General features: G+C 51.6%; 1 protein-coding gene across 1 annotated transcript; it reads right to left on the reverse strand.

Moving 5' to 3' along the window:
• Nucleotides 1-384: 384 nt before the first annotated feature.
• SESN2 (sestrin 2) lies at nt 385-17,807 on the reverse strand. The gene is made up of 10 exons (XM_080800472.1): nt 17,326-17,807; nt 10,611-10,676; nt 9,145-9,342; nt 8,440-8,622; nt 8,120-8,332; nt 7,409-7,559; nt 6,805-6,923; nt 6,253-6,443; nt 2,865-3,009; nt 385-2,285 (listed from the first exon to the last, which is right to left on the reverse strand). The coding sequence occupies exons 1-10, from the start codon at nt 17,416-17,418 to the stop codon at nt 2,199-2,201; spliced, it is 1,446 nt and encodes a 481-aa protein (XP_080656598.1). The 5' UTR covers nt 17,419-17,807; the 3' UTR covers nt 385-2,198.
• Nucleotides 17,808-18,321: the final 514 nt, after the last annotated feature.

The following is an 18,321-nucleotide window of genomic DNA, read 5'->3' on the forward strand; positions in this document are numbered from 1 at the left end:
GTCAAGCAGACCCTGGTTGGAATCCTGGATCCACCAATGAAGACCTATGTGGCCTCAGAAACTTCACTTTATACCCCTGGGTCTAAATTCTCTTGCACATCCAGAAAAATGGCCTCCAAATACCCAGCCCAAGGCCAGGCTTGATAAGAAAACTAACATAGCCGTTATTTCTCCGCAATGCTGGACCAGCCGCAGATGAGTGGTGGGCTGGGCACCCGTGGGTCAGAATAGACTTCTAATGTCAACCACTCCCAGAGCTGCAGTCACTGGACACAAGTGCACAGCAGGGTAGGGTAGCTGAGGTCAGGTCCATGATGCAACCCCAGCTCCCTGCTGATGCTAAGAGATGAACCATGACCCTTGCAAATGGAAAAACAGCCCGTTGACAAGAAGTACAAAACAAAACCTCGGTGAACTTTTATTTTTCATCATACAGAACTGGTAGCAAAGCCAAAGATTTCTGCACTTGAACACTAGACCCCCCTCCCGACCCACCCCGGGGGGACATTTACAGAGTCATCATGTCCCTTCTAGACTCCAAACCCCAATGCTGGGGCCTCTTCCCTCCTGCCCAGGTTCACTGCAGGGAGGGCTCTGAGGCCCAAAGGGGGTGCCGGTTGCTTCCCCATGCCTGCATGGGTGTGAAATGTGGCACACTGACCAGGCTCCTCTCCTACCCCTCTCCAGAGAGGAGGGTCAGAAGCAGCAGCATGTCCCCTGCCTTTCTTCAGTCACCTCCCCACTGGGCAGAGAGGAGGCACATACTGTCAGAAGAGGGCCAAGGGATGTCATCATTCACAGCTTATTTGCTACAGAAAAGTGCCTGGGATCGGTCCTTGGCTGCTTCTGCCTCCAAGCAATCCACCTAAAATCAAGGCGGGGATGGAAACGGGGATCGGGGATGGGGTGGGGGGTTTGTCCTAGGAAGGCGGCTGGGAGAGACTGCCTGCAAGGCTGGGCTATCCCCAGAGGCCTCTTGAGATTCTGCAAGATTTACAGTTTGCTGCTGGCAGGTTGGCCCGAGCAGCCCAGAGTAAACTCAGACATCACAGAGAGTCTCAGACATCACAGAGAGTCTCGGCCCCCCATTCGCAACTATCTATGTGGAGGTCGAAGAGGTTTGGCAACGTAGCCACGGTCAGCTGGCCAGTTTGGGCAGGACCCAGACAAGAACCGTGGGGTCTCCTGACTCTGCCCCTGAAGCCACCCAGAAAGGCTCACTTGGTGGACAAGGTCTGTGGCAGCGCCGTGGGAGACAGGAGAGTGGGGTGCCGGCCTCTGCAGGGCTGGCGTGGTTCTGGGGAGACCAGATTTCTCCCTGTCCTCCTCTCAGGCATTGACTGTGGCTATCAAGGTGAGGCCCCGAAGAACCTCCCCCAGAAAGAACCAGAAATACAGAGCACTGGTAATACTCCCTTCTCTTCAGAAGGCAAAGGGACACACAGACACCCCAAACTCTCTAGAGATAATCTACTTTTTTGAGGGGCTTGGTCTCTCTTCTGGGGCCTCCTACCAGCAGGCAGGGGGGAAATGGGTAAGTGGGTGAAGGGGAGGTCAAAAGTCAAAGGTGCTAAACCAGGGTTAGGGCCACCCGGGAAAAGGGGTGTTCAGACTGCCTGTCAGAACAGGCTTTTGGGGAGCGGAACACACAGTCCCTCTGTGACACTGACTTTCACATTGACGGGTGAATGGCAAGGGGGAGGTTACGAGATCTGGGAGCAAGGGAGGAGGAGGAAAGGCAAAGCTGCTTGGAGTGTCAGTCCCTGGAGGTGCTTGTCCCTCTCCTCTTCAGCCCAGCCAGGGACTTCCCAGGCCAGGAAGGCCACAGGACTGGTGATGCCTGTGGCCCAGCCTGCTGGGTACATGCATCTGAGCTCAGCCCATTTCCCTTCCTGTGCCCTCTGCCTCTGGGGTCAGGGGCAGGAAGGACGGCTTGGTCCCTGGGGATCTGCTAGTCCCTTTCCAGCTCCCAGGGGTAGAACTGTGATCCCAGAGTCAGTGCAACGATCCTGTCCATTCCAGTAAGAGAAAGGGAGGGCATGGCTCAGGGGTTGCACGTCGCACCCAGGCTCACCTCCAGAGTGGGGTGGGAGGGCCTGGGACAGAGAGGGATCGGGTCCGTCTCCAGACAGAGAAGTCCTTGCAAGGAGGAGGATGCCCCCAGGGGCAGCTGCTCGGGGCGCAGATCCTGCTCGCAGTCAGGTCATGTAGCGGGTGATGGCTCGGAGGGCGTAGAGCAGGGCGGCCTGCATGCGGGCCTCCAGGAGCAGCAAGTTCACATGGACCTGGGGCACAGACAAGGACCTGTGGGCAACTGATGTCATTCCTGGCCATCCCCAACCTTCCCGGACCGCCACGTGCCTGGACCACTCGCCTTTCCTTCTCTCCCATACAGACACCTTGATGGTTCCTAAGGCTCCGAGCACATTGGTACAATGGCAGCTGAGGAATTTCCAGCCCATTCATCCCCAGCCTGACTCATCTCTTTACCTCACAAAACGAAAAACAAGAGCTGGCCCTGGGCACTCATGTTCTCATCTCATCCTCGCAGCAACCCCGAAATGCAGGCAGTGTTTGCTCTCATGGTAAAGATAACAAGCTTAGGGGGCAAAGTGACCGGCCCAAGGTCACCATGCTACGGAGTGATACAGTTTGGATTTGAACCCACGTCCTCCCGGCTACTGCTGAGGACCCCGTGAGGCACAGTCCCATTTTACAGGTGAGTAAATGGAGTCGGAAACCACACAGTGGAGTAGGACTTGAAGCCGGGACGGTGCACCCAGGCGTCCAAAGCAGCAGAAGGTTCAGTCTGGGTTACCACATCGGGTCCTGAACACCCCCATCCCCCGCCCAACACACCGTACCTTCTCTGAGTGGCGGAAGTGCCTCCAGAAGAGGTTGTACATTCTTCGCGTGGTCTTCTCGGGGTAGCAGGCCACGGTCTTGATATAGACCTTGAGGTTCCGTTCCAGGAGCTGGTTTACCTCCCCGTAGTCATAGTCATCATATCTGGATGGAAAGGCCCCGAGAGCATCACTCTCCAAGTGACTCCTCTCCCCTACCCCCACCCTAGAAAAGGAGGAACAGAGTGTGGCAAGAAAAGGCAGAAAGTAGGAAGCAAGAAGGAGCTTGGTTCCTCTTAGAAAAATAGCTGATGTCATACATCTCGGGCCACTAGACTGGCTGGGGACCATTCCAAAGGATGTCGAAAATGAGCTGCTGTATTGAGTATGAGCTGTGTGCTGTATGGACACGTACTCAGAGAATCCTCAGAAATACTAGATATGCTGTATACAGAACTATTATACATAATACACTGCTTTCATCAGGCCCATTTTATAGCTGAAAGGGAGAGTCAGAGAAGTGAAGTCACTTGTCCTGGGAATGGAATCCAAACCCAGTTCTGCCCAGCTCCAAGGTCATATTCACTATAGGAAAGGCCATGGACGGGACAGTACAAAGGATTTCCCTGGAGAAAGAAGAGAGAAAGGGAAAAAGAAGTGGTACTCATTTCACGGATGGGCAAACTAAGACCTGGAGAAGGTAATTAACTTGTTCTAAGTCAGACAGCAAGTTGGTGACAAGTCTAGAAGCCACTTTGTCACTCTCCAGCCCAGTGAGCCAGTGAGTCATCAGAGATCTGTGTGGATGGGGAAGATTGGTGGAAAACTGGAGGACAGATTCAGTAGACAAAGGCACAGGAGTGAGGACCATGTTGGAGAATGTGGGGCAGGGGCGAACCCTGACCTGTGAGCTGGGCAGACGCAGCCTGGGCCACATTCTAAGATGCCTGTCCCTCCTCCAACTCCCCAGGAAAACTGTCAATGACCGGCAAGAGGACGCTCAATTAAGCACAACTGAATCCACTCAGTGAAACAGAATTTACAGCTAGGAATACATAAACACACATTTTTCCACAGGGAACATGGATCTTTCTAAAAATTTCGGACTTTTTTGATGCTTGGAATAAGCCATTAAATGAGAAAAGCCAGATCATGTGTTCATTAAAATATGCCCACATTTGATTACATGAGTAAAATAAGTGAAATGAGGAGGGAGAAAAATCCTGTGTTTATAAAATTATGTCTTTTTTGGTTATTTGTTTGTGGAAAAAAGGAGAGAAATACTTGACAATAATAAGAGTAGGCAGGATCACAGATGATTTTATTTCTTTTTCTTGTTATTTCTGTTTCCTTTTTTTTTTTTATTCTTTAAAGATTTTATTTATTTATTTGACAAGAGAGAGAAATCACAATTAGCAGAGAGGCAGGCAGAGGGAGAGAGAGGGGGAAGCAGGCTCCCCGCTGAGCAGAGCCTGATGCGGGACTCGATCCCAGGACCCAGGGATCATGACCTCAGCTGAAGGCAGAGGCTCAACCCACTGAGCCACCCAGGCACCCCTGTTATTTCTGTTTTCTAAATTTACTATAAATCTAGTTGTTTCTCTTTAGAAACATCAAACATACATTTTAAAAAATGTAATAACCATAACTCCAACTACACAAAGCAACTACATTAGAAAGAAGAAAAGCAACCGAGAAAGAATGTCACAGGATGTGGATGTGGTTGTGAAGTAGCTGAATTTGGGGAAAGGTTTTTTTTTTTGTTCCTTAATTCTTTGAATTTCCCACAATGTTACCAGAGTGAGATTTCTTTAAAAAAAAAAAAAAAAAAAATCGTTCTGGGGCACCTGGGTGGCTCAGTTGGTTAAGCATCCGACTCTTGATCTCAGGGTTGTGGATTCAAGCCCTGCACTGGGCTCCACCCTGGGCATGGGGCCTACTTAAATAAATAAACAAATAAACAAACAAATAAAATTGGGGGGAGGTGGTGCCTGGGTGGCTCAGTCAGTTAAGCCTCTGACTCTTGATTTCCGCTCATGTCATGATTTCAGGGTTGTGGGACAGAGCCCCAGGTTGGGCTCACACTGGGCTCCCCTTCCCTGCCCTCCAAAAAATAAATTTAAAAATTTTTTTAAAAATTGGTCTGTGTATATTCTTGACAAGTAATTTCACACATAGGGCTCATCTACAAGGACTTAGTGTGAGGCTAGTCAGTGCACATGATGTTTTTAATAGTGAAAAACAGTGAACTAGTTATAACTGGAAAGTGGTTGAGTTAGGCTACATCCATAATGAAACACCACACAGTGGTTAAAAAGCATAAAGGAGAGGTACCTGGGTGGCTCAGTTGGTTAAGCATCTGCCTTTGACTCAGGTCATGATCCCGGGCTCCTGGGAATGAATCCCACATCAGGTTCCCTGCTCAGTGGGGAACTTACTTCTTTCTCTGCCCCTGCCCTCCCCCCTGCTCATGCTCTCTCTTGTTCACTCCCTCTCTAAAATAAACAAAATCTTAAAAAAAAAAAAAAAAAGCATAAAAGATCTATTTATCCTGACAAGGAAGGCAGTTCACAATAGATTATTAGGTGAAAAAAAGCCAGTTGTAGAATATATCAAGCATGATTCCACCAATTTAAAAAATCTACTTAAAAAATCAGGAAACACGGGGTGCCTGGGTGGCTCAGTGGGTTAAGCCTGCGTGGGGCTCTCTGCTCAGCAGGGGGCCTGCTTCCCCTTCCCCCTCTGCCTGCCTCTCTGCCTACTCGTGATCTCTCTGTCAAATAAATAAAAAATCTTTAAAAACAAAATCAGGAAACACTTAGGTAACAAAATGAAAATGTAATTAATCACACACTATCCAGAGACAACCATTATTAATTAACATTTACTGTGTAGCCTTCCACACTTTTTTAGCAAAAAAAAAAAAAAAAAAAAAGGAGGGAAACAAAAGGAAGATTCTGGTTGGTAACCAGCTTTCTTTCTTCTCAATACATTTTGAGCAATTTCCCATAGCAATATAAAGAGACCATTATTATAATTTGTAATAGCTATATACTTCTTCGCTGGGTGGATATAACGTTATTTAAAGTCTCCTACTGACACGCATTTATGTTGTCCTTATTTACTGTAAGAGAAGAAGTCCCATTTGGAATGGAAATACACTCTCCCTTTCCCTCTCTCTCTCTCTCTCTCTCACTCTAGGGGGTGGGATTAAACAGTTTCATCTCCAAGGTTCAAACAGTCCACACATCTATTATCATTTATAATTGGCAACGAAATAAATTTGCTTTGGAAAACAGTATAGGCAAGAGGAAGGGAAAATGAAAGAACAAAATAGAAAAGGAAAGAAGCTCTTGAGCTCAGCCTGAGGACTTGTGCACATGCGCTGGATGAGGGGCCGTGAGCTCACCTGATACCAAACACACAGTGGATGTAATTCCAGATGGCCCTGCGGAGCACGGACGTGTCCACCCCACTGTGCATGGCGATGGTGTTGTAGGTGAGGCTGTAGGCTGCCTGGAACTTCTCATCCAGCAGTTGCCCACCCTCCGGGTAAAGCCGCTGGATCAATGAATAGCCGTGGTCTTCCCAGGTGTAATCCTGAGAAACGTGGAAAGGGGTCAGGGAGTACAATCTTGGGGGCCCAAGTCTGGCCACAGGGACCTCATGTCTGGAGCACAAGTTTGCTCTCTATAACCTCCCTTTCCCGCCCCACAAATCTAATCTGGGGCTTGGTCTGGGCCTAAGAAGCCATGGAGAATCCACCTTGGAGATGGTCTTCTCCCTGTGATCAGGATCCCCTGAGCTTAGGCACAGATGGGCCCTGTCATGATCTAGGGTCTTCTGTTTCCCTCATGGAATCTTGAGGGAGAAGGTGCCTGACTCTCCAACCACTCCATCCATCCAGCCCCTGCTTGTTTGTAAACCCAGAGTGATGCCAAGAAGAGCCCGGAGGGCCTACCTGGGCACGGAAGGTGGGGGGCGCCTCGGCCCCTCGCCGGGTGAAGTCCTCATATCCAAATGTGGGGTCCTCCACAAAGCACAGCATGTCTGGGTGTGGAGAGGGCTCCAGTATGTCAGCTAAGGATGTCAGAGAGAAGTCACAGTGAGGCCAAGGCATGGAGTACAGGGTACCTACTCGTGATTAATCAACAGGTGGCTGGAGGGAGATGAGGCAGGCCCACGGACCTGGGGGATGAGGCCCCCGGTAATAATAACAGCAACTCTGGCAACACTAGTCATTTGTGAAGCCGTTTACTCTGTGCTAAGAGCTCTGCTTCCACTGTCCCATTTACCTCACAAACCAATCCTCCACATGGGAGGAGACGGAGGCCCCGAGACAGGAAATAACTTATCAGGGGTCGCACTGCTAGAAGGGCTGACCGATCACGATTCTCACCCAGATCTGACCCTAAAGCCCACGCTCGGAACCTCTTAGAAGAAGTGGTTGAGACATGGCCGCCTTCAAAATACGAGTGTTGCCATGCACGGAGCTGCCTACTCCCCGGCAGAGATGGTGTCAGATGGGGGAAGACCCTGAACCTGGGATGCCTGCGACCCTGTACCTGAGGGAGTCACCAGAAGGCTCTCCGACTTCTCCAGCTCAAAGCGGCTCTCCATCTCCTCCTGGGATGCTCCCTCATCCCGTAACAGGCTCTCCTGCAGCTGCCTCATGCGCTCCATCAAAGCTTCCACGTCCCGGGCAGCCTCAAAGCCCTGGAGGAGGGACCCAGCAGTGACTGTTTATTCCTCGGCCCCAGGAAACTCCACACATCCTTCCCACGAGCCAGGCCTTCCTGAGTGATCGCAGAGCTCTACCGCCTCCTGAGGCAGCCATGGAGCTGGGCGGCCCGTGAGGCCTGTGTCTTCCTGAGCCAAGTTTAAGAAGCTACGGGACAGGCCTGTCTTCTCTAAGCATCAACTTCCCGCACAGGAAAGGGATTGTTAAAGTATCTATAAAGTTATATGGAAACAAACAAGGCTGCTTTATAGGATAAGAGGCAAACTTTGTATCTGTCAAGGGTCAATACCCAGGAGACATTAAGCCTCTGACGCGACACGCTGAGGGACCCACCACACGGTTCTTTCATTTACTCCTCACCGCTGCTGCGAAGTAGGGGTCTTTAGCCTCATTTCACAGATGAGGAAACGGAGTCTCAAAGTCAACTAACTTTTCTGAGGCCCCTCAGTCTGAGACAGGGAAGCAGTGGTTTCCATCCGAGGACCACAGGCCATGCGAGCTTCCTCTCCCCGCAAGACCTGGACCCATCACTTACCCCAGAGCTGTTCAGTGGGTCCCTGCTGGGGGGGCTGCTCTGCTCACTGGGGGGTGAAGGTGCCTGGGGGGCAGGGCTGCCTTCGGAGTCCCCCTCAGGGAGGATGCCACAGCCAAACACGAAGGAGGCCAGTGAGTGGCAGTGGGTGAGCAGGACCAGGGCCTGGATGAGCTCGGCCAGAGACCAGCTGTGCTCGCCCGTCTTCAGCAAGGCCTGGAGAGGAAAGAAGGGCAGACTTGCTCAATGCCTGGCCCTGGGCTGACTGCCTGACATGCCCCAGCCCGGCCCCCGTGCTCCCTGTGCCTCTCTGCCCACGGCACCTGGATGTGCTCCTTGGTGATGAGCCACGGCCGGTGTGCCAGCAACTTGTTGATCTCACTGAGCTTGCGTAGCTTCTTGGGGGCCCGGTGGAGACCAAGTAGCCACTCAGGGTCACCGCCAGTCTGCAGAAACTCGGCCATGTGGGAACCCACCAGGTAGGAACACTGGTGGCGGGCGGCAGCCTGTGGAGGGGGTGGACAGAGCCTTGTTTGGGGTGGATACCCCATGGAGGAAGGAATCTCGGGCCTCACTATTGCCAGAGAGGCAGGACACTTAGGTCCTAACCCCAGCTGCACTAGTGTGCTGTCCTCCTGTGGGCAGGTCACCTGACTCTCTCATGCCTCAGTTTTCTGATTCTGACTAAAATGCCTCTCTCTGGGGCGCCCGGGTGGCTCTGTTGATTAAGCATCCAACTCTTGATATCTGCTCAGGTCTTGATCTATCTCAGGGTGGTGAGTTCAAGCCCCACACTGGGCTTCATCTTGGGTGTGGAGCCTACTTAATTAAAAAAAAAGAAAAAAAAAAAGCCTCTTTTCAGAATCCAAAATTCTGTGGATGATCAGATAGTTAGGGCTTTCCTCTGCTCTGGGCGACCTCTCCTCCCAACCTCTGAAATGGGTTCAGGAAGCGCCCAGCAAAGAGACCTAAAGACCAAATCCCCCCATGTGGCCAACCGTACAAGGGCTGGGCTCCGACGGACTCACCATGATGGCAATGTAGTGGCGCCAGGAGCTGGCGAGAGGCCCATCTGTGTGCAGCAGGAGGTAGTGCAGGCGCCAGAAGCAGGTAAGGTAGTCAGGGTGCAGGCCCATCACCACAGCCAGGTTGTCCACCCGCCCCGAGGACATCAGTGCCTCCAGCCTCAGGTGCTGCTCTAGGCTCTCTGGTCCCTCCCGAAGGACCTGCCAAACCAAGGCGAAGAGGGTGGGTTCCCGGCCCCGCTCTCCGCACCAAAGAGACCAACGCACTCATTGTGTTGGGACTGTAAAAGCCAAGAAACCCAAAGTGACCACCATGTCCAAAAAAAAAGGAAAATAGGGGAGGAAAAGATAATTCATTAAGTGATTTCCTTGCTCAGGTTACAGATCTAGCAAATGACAGAACGTGGATTCAAATCCAGATTACCAAAAAGGTCCATTTATTTCCTCCATTATAAAAGAGGACTGATTATTTACAAATGAAAAAAATAAAATACGAGAACAATACTTGAGTTGAAAATTCTGGGCTAGATACAAATAATCAGCAGGTGGTTGTTTGCTTTCCATTTACAAAGGGTGAAGAGGGAACTGGGGGAGGGGGATAGGTTAGACATTTGTTAACAGCTCATTAACTACCTGGCTACACATTTAGGAGAGCAAACAGGATGACAAAACAAAACATTTATTTCTGTTCACCGAAGGCCAAAGAAATAGGAGGAAACTTATTTTTAGAATTTTCCTGGGCATGTATTTCAAAGGTGTCCCTGCCACCGTCAACCCCATCCTAGAATGTCAGCGGACGGCAAGAATTTTTGTCTGACCTGTTCTTTGCTGTATCCCCAACACCTACAACAGTGCCTGACACAGATTAATCATTCAACAGATATCCGTTAAATAAATGAATAAATGATCCGACTCAGTGGATGAAAGATATCTCTTGTATTAAGTGACAAAAAATAAAGAATACAGCAATAACCCCCTCCTCCCCAAATGTTGTAAACCATGACCTTGGTTCCATATGACAAGAAGTCCAAGAAACAGTGATAAATGTTAAGGAACAGGGATTACCTCTTTGGGAGGCAAGATTACAGGAGACTAGAGCTTTCTGAGGCATTAAAAATTTTCTTATAATGAATATAATATTACTTTTCAAGTTGAGAAAAAAATGTCATATATGTATAGTCAAGGAGGAACAGTTAATATAGACAGTTCTGTCTTTTTAAAGAATAGGCCTCGCTCTGGGGAGTCAAAAGTTTGTTCATTACCTAGCTGTGTCATTATCACTTTATCTCTTTGAGCCTGTTTCTTCCCAGCAACGTCTGATACGCGTGCCTCAGAGAGCTGTTTGTGGGTTAAATGAGTCAGGAACCTGAAGCTGCTATTTCAAGAGACAGGAAAAGACCTCCACCCACACAACGTCCCATGTCCTTTCTTCCCAAGAACCAAGAAGTCCTAACCCCCTCCACGCTTACCTCCTCTACCGGGATGAAGGCACTGGGCCCTCGGGGGCCTCGCCGAGCCCGGCTTTCCCTCTGCTCCTGGAAGGAATCACATCACAGTTACTGGAGGTAGAAGGGAGGACTAGGAGTAGAGTTCTCTCTTCAGCTTTCTCCTTCTACCCAACAGACCATGCTGAGCTTTTTTTGTTTTTGCTTTTAAAACATGAATTATATTTAAAAAAAATTTTTTTAAAGATTTTATTTATTTGACAGAGAGAGAGAGAGAGCACAAGTAGGCAGAGCAGCAGGCAGAGAGAGGAGGAAGCAGGCTCCCCACTGAGCAGAGAGCTCCATTCGGGGCTTGATATCCCCAGACCCTGAGATCATGATTCGAGCCAAAGGCAGAGGCTTAACCCACTGAGTCACCCAGGTGCCCTCATGCTGAGCTTTTAAAACCACCCTTTTGGTGCACCCTGCATGAAGGAGTCAGGTGGGAGATACACACCTGTTGGCAGGTGGAGAAAGGGTAACCCCACAGGCTGAGTCCTTCAGGAACTGGGCAGGGACCTGGGAGCCCCAGTTTTGGGTGGGAGGAGCGTGGGGAAGGGAAATATACAGCCACCATGGTGCACATCTCTAGGAGGCCACCCTTTGAGAAGCCCTGGAGATCCCAAGAAACCCCCTCGTTTTGCATCCTGCAGCCAGATTAGCAAACACTTTAGATTCCTATAGATCCTAATCGAAGCCCCAGCCGTCTTCTATGATCACTTCTCCATCCCTCCCACCACCAGCACCTCATAGACTATAACCATCTCTTGTCTGGACCCCACCCCCACCCCGCCGCCAACAGCCTCACCTACGGTCTCCCTGCCCCCCACTGCCCTGCCCTCTCCTATTGATCCTCTCCCAAATTAATGAATAAAGAAAACATTCCGCCTGAGCGACACCTCTAGAACTAGGAGCCCATGCAGTGAGTCCATGACACTGGTGGTTTCTAGGAGGGCAAACTTTCTGCAGCCAAAGGAGTATTTCTTAAGTGCAACCGGCTTAAAACCCCGCCTCTAGCTCCCATAACCTTCCAGGGAAATGAGAGGTTCAGGCCTACTGTGCTCCCACTGGTCACTCCTTTTGCAAAACTAACTCACAGTCTTCCAGGGTCTGGGAACCTTCTTCTGACCCTAGGCTGTGACCCTACAATTCCTGGTGCTTTTGCTTCTGAAAACATTGTCTTGCGATTGTCTGATTCAGGTCTCCCTACTGCCAGGTCACATTTTGTGGAGAGTGGGGCCAGGTCATTCATACCAACCTGTGAAGGAAGGAAACACAGAAAGCAGAGCAGAGTGGAGGGTTTCAAAGCAGGGCACAGAAGGCTGCCGGTACAACTATTCTAATGCCTCTTTGGAAACCATCGGTCACGTACTCACTAAATCTGCTCCTAGTCTGAGAAGTGGGGTTCAGAGAGGATGTTTTATTTATTCGTTTGTCTTGGTTAACAGGGAAGGGGGCTCTCAGTACTGGCCTTGGAAACGGTTTACCCAAACCAGAGTCACACCTTCACTGAACACAGACAGTGTCCCCCTAACTCTCCCCTCCTCATTGGAAACCAGACTGAGTATCCATCCCCAGGTGTCCAGAGGCTAAAGATTATAATTGAACCTTCCTTCTCACATGGCCAAAAGACGCCCGAGGGAGGCAGAACTCTGGGACTCTCAAAGACCACGCAGAAAGGACAAAGGGATCTGGAAGTCCCAGGTCCTGGTACCAATTCTACTACTAACTTGCTGGGTGACTTTGAGAAAGTGACCTAGACTCTCTGGGCCTTAATCTTGGGCAGAGAAGGTAGCTGGGCTAATTGCTCAGGCCCCTTTCAGCCCACACTTCTGGGTGCTACCAGGACTGGCTGGTCCAAGTCCAGCACAGAAATCCCAGCAATCTCCAAGTACTCATTCAGCGTCCCTCCTCCCTCACCAAAGAAAAAAAGGTTAACAGCTCTGTCTAGTGGGAGATAAGGACTGCTGACTCCACAACCCGGACCTCTCCCTCAGGGGACCTGAGGACAGATAGAAAACCACAGCCTGGGGAGGGCAGGAGACAGTTCGGGAGGGGGACCTGGAGGGCCCCCCAGGGTACTGGTGAGGTACAGGAACAGCCTTGGGAACCCCTTCATACTTTAAAACTTCCCTCAGGACTGGTAAAGGCAAGGAATTGATACCTGTGGGTCTCCAGGTGATAGGTCTGGACCCACCATGTTCAGTCTTGATGATGATGATGGTGATGATGGTAACAGCCATGATGATGATTGTAGAGTACATTTAAAAGATACAGGCTCTTGCCCTGGGATACCTGGGCCCATGGGTCAACTCCATACCCATTATCTGCTACCTATGGGAGTCTATAGTTTTCCTACCAAATAATGGGGATAATAGTACCCACTTTCACCGGGCAGTCATGAGGATTTAATGAGATAATGCCCCATAGCCGTTACCTCAGTACCTCTGTTGCCAGAACACTTAATAAACGTCAGCAGTTGGCAATCGTTAACCTCCACCTCCTTGTAATTTCAAACAAGGGCTTTTCAGCAGGAGCAGCACAAAACCCCTTTGAGAAGCTTTTAAAAAGATGCCAATGCCAAGGTCCCACCTCCAGCAATTCTAATTTAACTGGGTGGGGCCCAGCATCATTTATAGCCAGGGTGGAGGGCCACTGTTCATCGATCATTTTCTCAAGTGTAAGTCACCGTGCTAAGTGCTTTCCAGGTGGAACCAGAATTAATTTGTTCATTCAACAAACATTCTTGATGAGTACAATGCAGGCAGCTAGAGAACAGGAATGAAAAGACAGCCTCAGCCTTTAGAGAATTTATGATCTAAAGGAGAATGACAGATGATGAATAGGGTTTCAAAGCACAGATTGTATAAAGTAAATGAAATAGAGCAACGAGAGAGTGTATGATGGGGTGGGGGTGTACCATATATTAGTCTGAGGAGACAGGGAAAGCTACAGGGGAGGTAATCTTTGTGTTGATCTAAATGAGTTGATGAGAAGGCAGCAGGGCCCATAAAGATCTAGGGGGCCAGCATTCCAGCCAAAGGGAACAGAAAATACAAAATCCTGAAGGCAAAACCACATAGATCCCAATCCAGAGCTCTAATACCCTGAAAGCTTCTCTGACCCTGACACCCAGAACTTTAGGGGAAGCAGACAGGACAGGGTCCCACTGCCAAGAGATGATGCCTCCAAATCAGCCGACTCCTATTTCCAGGGGTCGGAAGTCGAGACAGCCAATGGCAGGTAGCACCATTGATTACCATCAGCCAGGCATTTCACCTGCCCTTTGAGGTAGGCTCAACTCCTTCTCCTAGGGCTCCCATTCCATGGGTGATGATTAAGTCTCAGAGGGGTCAAGTCAGGCTTTGCACCTGCGGTTCACCAGGAGAAGCTCCTCCTCCCTGCCCGTTCCCGGGGAGCCATGGCTCTCGGGCATGGCACCTGGATACTGGGTTTTTTCTCCCTTGGAGGGCACACACTGGATCTTCAGTAACACTGAAGTCAGACAGTGCTCTCGGGGGCACTGAGCAGGGAAGGCTTCGGGCAAGTTGTAAAAAGAGGATAATCACCCCTCAAGCTCAGTGCCTGGCGCCTAATTTAGACACTCGCTCAATGTTATCTTTTATATTAGTTCAGGCATTTGCACACGGGTTCCATCTACTCTTCATCAGTTTTGGGGTGGGGGGTGGGGGTCTCTATGTTGCACCCATGGAAGGATTAAGAGTCCAAAGGTTAAGCACCAGCCGACAAGTGGCCAGCCTGAGATGTGAACTCGGTTCAGTTTGGCTTCCAAGGGTTCTGTCCACCACCCACAACAGTCTCTTGGAGCAGCCCCAGCTTTTATTCTCGGTATCCTATCCAGAGCCTGCAACCCCCATCCCAGGACTCAGCTACACACACCTGTGAAGTCCCACTGCCAGCTGGGCAGGGGCAGAGACTCCCCGTACCCAACTCCTTGGGCAGCTGTCTGCAGAACTCAAGTACCTGCGTGAGTTTACACAGGAGAGGGAGACCCGTAGCCCAAGCAGCCTGCTACCTCCAGCCTTGGAAGGAGAGGGTGTGATCAGCGCCATGGGCTGAGCCCTAGGCTAAGTGCTTTTACACAGGCGATCTGGCTGATTTCTCACAACTACCCTGAGGGAAATAGGGCTTATTTTTCCTTCTTCAGAGACAGCTCACTGAGGCTCTTTCGGAGTCCTGCTCCAGACATGCACAGCTCATATCTGACTTTGAGGCACGCACAGGTCACGAGGGTCAGTTAAGCCAACAAGGGGTGAAGAGGAGTATTTACTAGGGGTGAAGAACCACGCTGGGGATGTGACCTACAGAGTGTTTCTAGTCTAGCGCGGGAGACACACAAAATGCTGATCACATGACTGTCACATTATAACTGGGATTAAGGCTCCAGCCTCCGAGAAGAGGGACTGAAAGAAGGTATGTAGGAAGGACTTATCGGGTGGGGGAGGGAAAGCTTCCCTGAGGAAGTGATGTTTGAGGAAGTGATTCTAGAGCCCAAGAGGGCTCTGAATACATACTACCAGTCCTAGAGTGAAGTCCTGGAGTCTGCAGACCTTGACCCCTTTAGGTTAAGGGCATGTGGTGAAGTGATGGGAGTTGAGGGGTCTGTATATCTGGGTGTCCCTTGGGCATCAGGCTCTTTTAAGTTCAGTGCCCTACTGTCTTCTAACAATTCTGCATAAAGCAGGCATCTTCCCAAGGTCCTCTTTTTCTTGAGAGAGAAGAGTTATGTGGAAAGGGTTCAGATATCACCATCTTTCCCTTGCTGACAGGTGGCTTCCATCTAAAGGCCACTCCCTTAGAGCCTGCCCAGACCACCTGGGGCACTCTCTTCTTCCCAGGCCACTTCCCAGAGAGGGATGGGCCAAATCTCCCCTCAGGCAAGAGGGACAGGTTCAGGCACTCCATTGTGACACACTCTGGGGAAAGGGAAATGACCACATTCTAACGATACCCAGCATCTCTGACTCAGTTACTGTGTTTCAGGCACTGTGCTTTAGCTTTTGCTTGTATTCTGTAATTTCTCCCAACAATCCTCAGAGATGCTATCAAATATCCACGGGAAGAAACTGCAGACAGGAGAAATGATCACTTGGGAGAGGTTACACAGCACGTGAATGGGAGGACTGGGATATGAACCCAGCACCTCACCTCTAGTGGCCAGGGATCCTCAGTGATAGTCTGAGTCCCTCCCAGCCCCCACCAGAAAGAAATGGACTCTGAGTAAAGTGACAGGGTGCCACTGGGCAGAGAAATGACAGGAGTGGGTTTCATTCCTCCACCTGGAGTTCTCAAACCATGATGTTCGGGAAGGGGCGCCTGGGTGGCTCAGGTCCTGATGTCAGAGTCCTGGGATCTAGCCCTGCATTGGGCTCTCTGCTAAGCGGGGAGCCTGCTTCCCCCTCTCTCTCTGCCTCCCTGCTTGTGATCTCTCTCTGTGTCAAATAAATAAATAAAATCTTTTTAAAAAGGTATTTAAAAAATTAAAAAAACATGATGGGGAAGGATAAACAAGCTCACAGAAAACCCAGGACATGAACCATCCACCGCTGGAGGTAAGACCTCCTAGAAACCAAGTGGCTCAGAGAAGGCAGCGATTTTCCCAGAGTCACACAGTTAAGGACTAGCACTTGTCGCACTCCCAGGCCCAGCAGTACACTTGCTCCAAGTTCTAGGACTGGAAACTAAAACAAGCAAAACTCTCTGTAGTGCCAAGCACCCTAGGGAATCCTAGGCCAAAGAATGAGCTACTTGGTGGGACTAGTGAAGGAAGTCTCTCCACAGCCCGTCCTGGGCCTCAATTTCCTCATCCTGGAAAACGAGGCTGCGGCGTAGCTCCTATGTTGCTAGTTTAGTCCTGAGGACTCAGAAAATGCAAAACCCGGAGACCGGCATCTGGTAGGTGCTTAAGAAATGATAAGATAGATGTGTCGGTGGTGGTGAGGGGGGTGGGGAGGAGGCAGGAGGTGTGTCAGATTAGGCCCAGCCCATTCCTAGCTTCACGGCGAAGAGTCCCTGCGAAACAAACTTCTGCGACCACAGACCACTTAGTAGGGCGCAGCCTAATGCGCGCTAGCCGCGCCCAGAGTTTCTCCCCTTATCCCCCAGCTTCGGCAGCCGCCGTGCACCCCGCAGCCAGCCAAGGCCCCGGAACGCCCGCGCTCCCCCGCTCCAAATCGGGGGTGCAGGTGTGGGTGGGGGGTGAGGTCTACCTTCCCTGGCACGTCCCAGGTGCCTCAATGCCCGCACTGAGAGACTGGAATGGGGACGTATCCTAGAAAGAGTCCTCCTCGGCGCCAGCCCCAGCCTAGAGGAAGGGAATCCGCGGAGGGGGGCGGGGAGGAGGAGTGGTCGGGCCGCAGCCGCCGGGATTTGCCTGGACTTGAAGATTCTCCCGTCAAGAGCCCAAACCCAGGATAACCTCGAGAAGGCTCCCCTCTCATTGGCCAGGAGTCCGAGGGAGCCAGGGAAGGTTCCACAGCCCCGGGGGGAGGGGGCGGAGAGGGCCGAGACAGCGGGTTGATGCAACCCCATTCCTAGGTTACGCGCTCCGCTCCCCCTCCCCGAGCCCAGGGCGTTGTGGAGGGGTGGGGGGTGCGCATGCACTCAGCTCGGGACAGCCCGAAGCTCGGCTGCAGCTCGGGGCTCAAAGGAAGAGTGGCGTCGCTCGGCCGCTGCTTACCTCTCCGGCCCCGGGGCCGCCGCCGCCGCCGCCCGGGGCGAACGGCAGGTAGCCCTTCAGCTCTGCGCGGCACTCGGAGTCTGCAACGATCATGGTGTGTGCCAGGATCCGGCCACGGCTCGCCGGTGACCCGTGCACCCGAGGGGGTTTGGGACGGACGCACACAGGAAGCGGGGACTGGGGGCCGCTGGGGAGGTTCTAGCGCCCCGGGGTGTCTCTCGGGGTTCCAGAACACTCCGAAAGCCCAGAATCCGCGGACAGCCGCTCCTCCGCCGGACTCTCCCCTCGGCCGGCTTCTAGAACGGTGAATGGCCTCGGGAGCCTGGGATTGGCCTCGGCCCAGGGGTTTTCACGGCCCGGAGTGCCTCGGAAGTCCGCAGTGGCCACGGCTGCTCGCCAAACCAGCGCTCTTCAGCATCCCCGCCGCGGAACTGCCAGCGCTCGCCCGGCTCTGACACTAGCAGCGCCGCTCAGCCTGCTGCGGTCCCCGGGGGAGGGCGGGGACACAAAAGCCCCGCACCGCAGCCAATCAGATGCCTGTTTCCCGGGGAGGCGGGGGCGACACGGTCCCCAGGAGCCGACGGCTCGGCCAATCGGCACCGGGAAGCGCCCGGGAACTCTGGGAGCTGTAGTCAGCCCCGGATGAATGCTGCAAACTTTTGCAAAAGGGGTTAGTCAGATTGTTGGCAATATCAGCCGAGAGTGACAGCCAAGAGAGTCATTAGGGCTGCGTGGTGAAACGGGACTTCACCGGGCTGGGCCGGTGAGCCGGGTGTGAAATCCCTCCCAAGTACGTTCTTCAGCTTTTCAGTTCCTGCAGGGACTGGTTAGGGTTAGGAGAGCTGGTGCTAACTACAGAGCTGAACCCCAGATCTTTGGAGATTAGAGGGCACAGCCTTGTCCCCCTGGCCTCCGGGAGAGCTCCACCTTAAAATGTACCAGGCACGGGGAATCCATCTTAATGGTGGCGTCCCTGGAAAAGCCATTCATCGAAAG

The sequence above is a fragment of the Martes martes genome (genome assembly GCF_963455335.1).
Source record: "Martes martes genome assembly, chromosome: 4".
In the NCBI taxonomy this organism is placed as follows: domain Eukaryota; kingdom Metazoa; phylum Chordata; class Mammalia; order Carnivora; family Mustelidae; genus Martes; species Martes martes.

Bases quoted from the DNA above. Each gene is read 5' to 3' on its own strand.
- SESN2 (XM_080800472.1), bottom strand. From the start codon at position 17,418: ATGATCGTTGCAGACTCCGAGTGCCGCGCAGAGCTGAAGGGCTACCTG. The intron at 8,333-8,439 runs GTGCCGTGGGCA...TTTCCTCTCCAG, and splicing joins TCACCAAGGAGCACATCCAG to GCCTTGCTGAAGACGGGCGA. The intron at 7,560-8,119 runs GTAAGTGATGGG...TCCCTCCTCCAG, and splicing joins ACCCACTGAACAGCTCTGGG to GGCTTTGAGGCTGCCCGGGA.